The sequence below is a fragment of the Phocoena sinus genome, chromosome 19, assembly GCF_008692025.1.
Source record: "Phocoena sinus isolate mPhoSin1 chromosome 19, mPhoSin1.pri, whole genome shotgun sequence".
Classification (NCBI taxonomy): domain Eukaryota; kingdom Metazoa; phylum Chordata; class Mammalia; order Artiodactyla; family Phocoenidae; genus Phocoena; species Phocoena sinus.
The window spans coordinates 39,451,858-39,460,108 of record NC_045781.1 but is presented as its reverse complement, the minus strand read 5'-3'; the positions used below and the strand labels follow the sequence as shown (position 1 = coordinate 39,460,108).

Sequence of the window (8,251 nt, the reverse complement as noted above, 5' to 3'; positions counted from 1 at the left end):
TATGGATCCTGCCATATTTTACCTTACAGTCTTTTATTATTGGGCATTTCTGTTGTTTCCTATTTTTTGATTTGTATATACCTGAAATTAACACTGTGGCAGATACATGCTGTACTTCTCTCTTAGGCTATGTCCTTAGAAGGGGAATTGCTGGGTGGTCTGGAGTTTTGGTTGTGAAGATCAGAGATTCAACCTATCATTTCGAGGACAGTAGAATTTATGGTAAGGATTCTTGACCTGGGCGATGCCTGGAACCAGGGTGCTCAAGGATGGCTGCTCTTTCTGGCCCAGAGTTGATGCTCCAGGATTGGCTTGGTGAAAGCAGGGTATAGCAGAGCAGGAGGGCTGAGTGTGGACACTGGGGCAGGGGGCCCTGGTGCAGGAAAGGATAATGGGGTGCACATGCCCAGGGATCCCACAGCCAGGGCCAGCTGCTCCCTCTAGTTGAGATTCTGTTGTCATCAGTGCTGCTGGAGGCCACAGGTACCTATGGGGAACTAGGTACCTGCCTTTCTTTTCCCCATCAGAGACTGACAGGAGGGGGAGGTGCAGAGTGAGTTGTGGGGCCAGACCCCATGGTTGCCTCTCTGATCTGGGTTCTGCCAAGGTCCAGGCCCCTTGGAACCTGAGGTCTGTGTCAGGATACCGTGGTGTTCCATCCCCGGGATGCTATCGAGTCCTGAGCACGTGTTGAGGCCGCGCACCCCCTAGTGGTCATTTTCTCCATGACTGGCACAATGGGTGTGGATGATGTCTCTTGGTCCACCCTCCAAGCCCCCAGGTCTGAGGAAGTCTCCCGCAGAGCCACATTTTCCTGGGAGCCAGGAGGCGGGTGCTACTCCCAACTCTCTCTTTAACTCGCCGTGTGACTCTGGCCACTTTTTATCGCACAGAGCCTCAAGGTCAGCCAGAGAAGAGAGCTTGGGGCCTTCCCAGAAAGGCAGAGTTCCAGAAAGATCCCTTTCTGGGTCTCACTTTAGTCATCTGTGAAATGAGGAAGGTCATGCTGGCTTCATAGGTTTGAACTGGGGAAGGGCTCAGAGCCTTTGCGGCTCCTGCCCACTTTGGCCAGGTGGGGGGCCCATGGAGCGAGCAGGTGTGTGCAGTGTGGTAAGCAGATTCCAGGGAGCACTGGGTTTGTGCCCTTTCCTGGTGTCCACTAAAGGTTCCAAACTGAGAGGTGAGCCCTTAGCTGTCATGAGGATCACTCTTCCCACCTCAGGGTAAATAGGAGTCAGAGAAGGTGTGGCCAGGGTGGCAAAGTGCTCAGAGCTGGGCCCCTCTGGGAGGGTTGGAGGGAGAGGGACTGCCTGATTTGGGACTGCCTGAGAGGCTTCTTGGAGGAGGAAGTAGTGAAGAGATCCCATGGGCTCCAGGGATTGGAAAACTGTGAGTTCAGAGGGCAGGCACTTCAGACAAGTAGGAAAATAGAACACAAAAACCATCCTGAGGGGGTGACATCAGCAGAAATGGCAGAATAAGGAAATCCTCTCTTCCATAAAAGCAATGAGAACACTGGAAAAAAATGATCAAAATCGACTTTTTCAGAACTCCGGAAATTAAGCAAAGGCTTGAAACAATCCAAGGAGTATTCATTAAAAACAATCAGCTAAATCTTGGTAAGAATAGTGAACTTTGTAGTGTTTTAACTTTCCATAGTCCCATTCCCCTCTCTCCAGTCCTGTAGTAGCCTTGAAACCCAGTAGCTCCACAATTAACAGTGAAAATCAGCAGCCTGGAAGCCACTGGAAGGAGCAGAACAGAATTGCAACTCCTCCAAAGCTCAATTTCCCAGGTAACTGTCTTCATCTGACCCATCTGGTGGTTCCCTAGATGACCTCCCTTGAAAGGTTGTGTTTATTTGACCTGGCTTGAAGCTTGCTTAATGCAAGCAAGCCTTTTTTCCTGGGGGCATTTGTTGAAAATAATCAGTAGCAGTCATGTAACATCACAGTTGCCTGAGGCAATGATAACAACTGGGGCAAACAAGGAGCTAACCGAAAGTCTTAAAGGAAAAGTTAGGGCATGAGCTGTCCACAGAGGGCTTTGAAAAACTTTGGCATATTCCTGGGAATCTAAAAGGCCATTCACATGTGCAGGGATGTGCGCATTCTCAGAGAAGACCTGGGAAGGCCCTAAGCTCTCACCTCTGACTGACCTGGAGGCTCTGTGCAACAAAAAGTTAAGGCTAAGGCAGATTTGTAGACTGCCTGCCTGAGTATCAGAGGAGTTCCCCAAAATACAGAACACCTTGGCAAATGCTGAGAGACTTATTCATTCCAGGCATTTAAGGGCCTCTGTCCAATTGCTAGCTGACCACTACCAAACAGAGACTTCAGTGACCACACACAACAAAGAGTACAAACTTTACAGCATTAGTTCAGGAAAGTCACTAAACAAACTGCAGAAGCAACAAAACCCAGCAACAACAGACTCTGGGGGTCAGGGATCTGGTTTCTGCAGTTGCCATATTGTATTATTTAAATATCCAATTTTCTATAGAAATTATGAGACATGCCAAGAAATAAGAAAGAATGGCCCATTCATAAGAAAACAAGCATTCAGTAGAAATTATCCCTAAAGAAACCCAAAGGTTGGACTTACTAGACAAATACTTTAAGCCAGTTATTTAAAATCTTTTCAAAGAACTAAAGGAAACCATGTCTAAAGAATGAAAGAGAAGTATGAGAGTGGTGTGTCAACAAATAGAGAATATCAATAAAGAGGTATAAAAAAGAACCAAATAGAAATTCTGGAGTTGAAAGTACAGTAAGTGAAAGGAAAATACACTAGAAGACCTCAAGAGCAAATGTGAGTTAGCTGAAGAAAGGGTCAGCAAACTTGAAGATATGTTAATTGAGATAATCTAGTCTGAGGAGCAGAAAAAAGAAAATTAATAGAGCCTTAGACACCCATTGGACATTAGCAAGCATCCTAATACATGCATAATGAGAGTCCCAGAGGAAGGGAGAGAGAGAAAGAGACAGAATATTTGAAGAAATAATGGTCCCAAACTTCCCAAATTTGATAAAAATATTAATCTACACATCTAAAAAGTTCAATGAACTCCTAAGATCAACTCTAGACACATCATAATGAGACTGTTGAAAATCACAGACAGAGGGAATATTGAAAGCAGCAAGAGAGAAACAGCTTATCACATAAAACGTTTCCTCAATAAGATTAACACTCAGTTTCTCATCAGAAGCCAGGGAGGCCAGAAGGCAGTGGGATGACATGCAAAGGGCTGAAAGAAAAAGCCTATCAACCAGTAATTCCATACCTAGCAAAACTATCCTGCAAAAAATAAAGGTGAAATCAAGACTTCCCAGATAAAATAGATTCCTCACTAGCAGACCTTCCCTACAAAATATACTAAAGGGATCATTCAGGCTGAAATGAAAGAAAATAGACAGTAACTTGAATCCACATGAAGAAATAAAGATCAGTGATAAAGGTAACTGTATAGGTAAATATAAAAGACAGTATAGGGCTCCCCTGGTGGTGCAGTGGTTAAGAATCTGCCTGCCAATGCAGGGGACATGGGTTTGAGCCCTGGTCCAGGAAGACCCCACATGCCGTGGAGCGACTAAGCCCGTGCACCACAACTACTGAGCCCGTGCTCTAGAGCCCGCGAGCCACAACTACTGAAGCTCGCACGCCTAGAGCCCGTGCTCCGCAGCAAGAGAAGCCACCGCAGTGAGAAGCCCGCGCACTGCAATGAAGAAGAGCCCCTACTCGCCGCAACTAGAGAAAGCACACACGCAGCAACGAAGACCCAATGCAGCCAAAAATAAACAAATAAAATAAATACATTTATATAAAAAAAGGCAATATATATATAGTTTGTAACTCTTCTTTCCCTCCTATATGATTTAAAAGACAACTGCATAAAGCAATAATTATAAATCTATGTTGATGGGCATACGATGTATAAAAATGTAATATGTACAACAGCGATAGCACAAAGGAGCGGGGAGGGAGTGGATCTATTAGGGGCAAAGTTTTGTACACTACTTAAATTAAGTTGGTACAAATTCTAACTGGATTGTTATAAGTTAAGATTTTAAGTATAATCCTTAGGAGAACCACTAAGAAAAAAACATAAAATATAGTCAAAGAAACGTCAAGAGAATTAAAACGGTACACTATAAAATATCTATTTAACATAAACACGGCAATAATGGGGTAATAGAGGAACAAAAAAGACATAAGCCAAAGAATACAAATAGGAAAATGACAGGCATAAACCCTACCTTGTTGGTAATTACATTAAATGTAAAAGGATTAAACATTGCAGTCAAAGAGAGATTGGTAGAATGGATAAACTGCCCTGATCCAGCTATATTTTGTTCACAGAAGACACATTTTATATTAAAAGACACAAATAGGTTGAAAAGAAAAGGACAGAAAAAGATATACCATGTAAACAGTAACCAAAAGAGAGCTGGAGTGACTATACTAATATCAGACAAAATAGACTTTAAGATAAAAGTTGTGACTAGATGTGAAGAGGTGCATTTGATAATGCTCAAAGGGTCAATCCATCAAGAAGATATAACAATTATAAGATTATATGCCCGTAACAACAGAGACTTAAAATATATGAAGCAAAATCTGACAAGAGTTGAAGGGAGAAATATACAATTCAACAGTAACAGCTGGAGATTTTAGCATTAGACTTTCAATAATTGATAGACTAACTAGACAGAAGATCAGTGTGGAAATAAAAGTCTTGAACAACACTAACATACCACTATAGAACACTCCATCACAACGGTAGAATACATATTCCTCTCTAGTGCACATGGAACATTCTTCAGGATAAAACATATGTTAGGGTATAAAACTAGTTATCAGTAAAGTTACAAGAATTTAAATCATAAAACTTATGTTCTCTGACCACAGTGGAATGAAATTAGAAATCAATAATGGAAGGAAATTGGGAAAATTCACAGATGTTTGGAAATTAAACAATACATTTCAAATAACCAACGGATCAAAAAAATCCCAATGAAATTAGAGCAAAATTGGAATTAAGACAAATTGCCCCCTGAGAGCTCCAGGAAAGTGTTCATCCAGAGCACAGTTTGCAAAATCTCATCACTGGGAGTCACACTGCCCCGGAAATGCTGCAGGAAACGAAGGAGCGGGGGCCTTGCTGCAGTGAGCTTCATCTCCCACCTACCCAATTCAAGTCCTAAGTCTGGCAAAGAGGCTTCCTGTTCTCATTTTCGATTGTGAGGTTTTCCAGGCAGGACCCCAATGTTGGGGTCCACACACCCCACTAAATGCCAGCTGCTCAATCACTGTTGTCAACCAGCTAATTAGATTGATTTCCTCCCTCACTGCTGATGTATATTACTCATCTGGTTCATTTCTCAGTTGGAAAATGTGTGGCAGCTCCAGCTTCCAGAGGCCCTGCCTGCTGTGTAGAGTCGGGGTGGGATTGGGGGCCACGTACAGAGGCTGAGGGAAGGCATGGGGCTCTGAGAGGAGACCTGGATGGACTAGGTGTCCCTCTGCTGCAATCACTTTCCTGCAGTGTGTTTCTGAAATCCTGACTGCACGTGTCGCCTTGCACCCTGGGTTCCTCTGATGATGGTGGTGGTGTATGTGCTTGTGTTTCACATGAGCTCGCTCAGCTCTAGAAAGAGAAGTATTTCAAGATTTTTCTTTATTTAGTTATAAAAAAATACAGTATGTCCCATGCACCAGTGTAGCCAATATATATATAGTCATTATCACTAGAGCAATTACTACAATGGTAGGAAATAGAAGGTTACAGGAATTTGTTTATCCAACTAAAAAACCTGAATTAAAATTGCTAACCTAAATAGCAACCTGCTTATTATGCAAAACCCCTTATTCTATACGTTTGTGAGAGCTAGAAATGTATAAGTATCATTAGTAAAAAAAAAAAAATACGAAAAACTCGTTATTGGTTAAAAATAAAAAGTAAGTGTTATCTACAGTCCCCTGGATTGAGGGGCCTTGCCCAGAGCAGGAACCTTGGTCCATGACAAATGGTGAGTCAGAGAGTTTGCCTCCTTCCCCGCACCCCTGTTGAGTGATGCCACTTCCCCAAGGTGTGTTTGCAGTGGAAAGTCCCGTACGTGGCTGAAAGTGGAAGAGGAGCAGGTGACCACTGGGCCTGAGCAGGGGCCTTGCCTTCTGTAGGGATGGGGCCCTGCTGGGGTTCCCTGAGATGTGGCAACAACGAGGTGTAAAGGCAAATGACACAGCTGTGTTGCGCAGTCATGTTTGGGTTTGGACTTTGGCCAGAGTTGATGTGGGTCACACCTTAAGTGCCTCTAAGTCAAGAGATCAAGAGTAGATGGAGAGAAAGAAAAAAGAAAGAGCATGAATGAGTGACTGGGCGAGGCAGGGAGAGATCTTCTGCTCCGGGAACATCTGCCCCGCTTCCCAGGCAAAACTGGAGGGGTGTCGTGAGTGTCAAATTGGGGTCACAGCGACTCCTGGCCCTCTCTGGAGGGAGTGGGTGTGGAGATGGCCCTCACCCTATGATCTGTGGTCTCGTTTGGTCTCCACTGTCCCTCCAGGATGAATTCACAGTTGCTTTAAAGTTCAACGAGCCATTTCCCTGACCTTGGATGAATTTTCAGTACCCAGTACAGCATAGTTACAGGCATGGCAGGCCAGCGAGGTCACCTCAAGACCCAAGGTCGGGAGATGTCAAGAGGCCCTTCCTCCCTTTTGACAGGCCTGGGGAGAGGCTGCAGAATGCTGGGGGTCTTGGGAGGGTGTGAGGAAGCTAAAGCAGGGCAGGCCTGGGGGGCGGGCCCAGTCTCCTGGGGGACTGGGCTAGAGAGTCTCGCCCCACAGTCATGCCATCCAGCCCCTTGCCTCCAGGTGACAGGCACCAGGACCCCCCCCCCCCCCAGCCTCCCCCCACTAGGGGTTCAGGGACCTCAGGGGAAGACCTCCCCCTGGCAGTTGAGCATAATCTGCTTTGAGAAGACTGAGAAAGTCTTTGAGTTGGACCCGTAGTCGCAGGTGACAGGGTTATGTGGATGTCTCAGCCCAGACAGAACACCAGCCTGGTGTTTTTCAACGTTTTGGGAGTAGCCATCACTGAAATACGTTCCTGGACATTTCAGGGACTTGGATTTTGCCATCCAAGGTGGTGAGGTCTCTGGGACCCATGAGGAAGGGCTGTTAGGCTGGGACATGAGTGCTACGATTGGAGGGCTCAGTGCCCGTGTCCGACTAGCCTGAGCTACCCAGGCCCGGCGGCCCGCGGTCCCCTAATACACCAGCTCCTCCCGGGGGTCCGAGCCATACAGCTCGGCCAGCATCTTGAACCTGGGCCCCCAGTCATTGAGAAAGTCATAATCGATGTCCGAGTCAGATGAATCGGTGCCCAGGGAGCTGAGGGACTCGGCGATGGACTCGGCGCCCTCGTAGCCGTAGATGTGCAGCGTGTCGTAGGGTGGGCCGCCGCCGTCGTGGTCCGCCTCGTCCTTCTTCACCTCGATCATCGCGGCCATCTCCCCGGGCCCGTGCGCCCCAGGCGCGTGCCGCGGCGGCTTCTGCACCTGTGCGTAGAGGGACGGCCGCGTGTCCAGCGCCGGCCGCGGGGGCTTGGTCCCACCGTGGCGCACCGAGTTGAGCACCGACACGTCGTAGCTGGTGGTGTCCATCTCGCCGCCGCCCTCCTCGTCGTAGGTGACCAGCTGCTCGTGGATCTCCGGCACGCTCTTGCCGTGGGCGCGGGCCTGCTTCCGGAGCCGCCGCCGCAGGATCATGAGGAGGGTGATCACTGCGAACGAGCAAGCCCGAGCGGTCGGCCATGGCCCAGCAGACCGGGGGACTCCCCCCAACACCCCCCACCCCCACACGCCCCCGCCTTGAGGTTTACCTGCACCCTCCCCTCCTCCCTGGGAATCCCCGGGCCAGCCCAGCTCCCAGTGACAGCTGGGCCAACGCAGAAGTTTTGGTTTGGTCTAGACACCTGGTGGGTCCACCCTCACTCCCACTCCAGAGTCATCTCCACCCCACCCCCACCCAGGATCCATCCTTGCTGGTGTCCTGGCCACAGTAGGGCTGGGGGGAGAGCAACAGAGCGGGCCTCCCTCAAGTTCATTCATCTCCTGCCACTCTCCTCCCCATCTACCCGCATCCTCAGTTCCTCCCTCCTCTTAACCACCGTGGCAAATCCTTCTGTGTCTTGTCCAAAGGCCAGGAGGCCAGAGGTTGGGGCGGAAATGGGGAAAGGGATGGAGTTGGA

At 47.6% G+C, this 8,251-nt stretch overlaps 1 protein-coding gene across 1 annotated transcript in view; it reads right to left on the bottom strand.

Annotated features, from left to right (window-relative positions):
• Positions 1–4,135: 4,135 nt before the first annotated feature.
• CDH5 (cadherin 5) overlaps positions 4,136–8,251 on the bottom strand; it is a 37,595-nt gene continuing 33,479 nt past the window's right edge. The window contains exon 12 of the mRNA XM_032614709.1: positions 4,136–7,783. Within this exon, the coding sequence (XP_032470600.1) occupies positions 7,269–7,783 (515 nt within the window). The 3' untranslated portion in view covers positions 4,136–7,268. The remainder of the gene's footprint in view (positions 7,784–8,251) is intronic.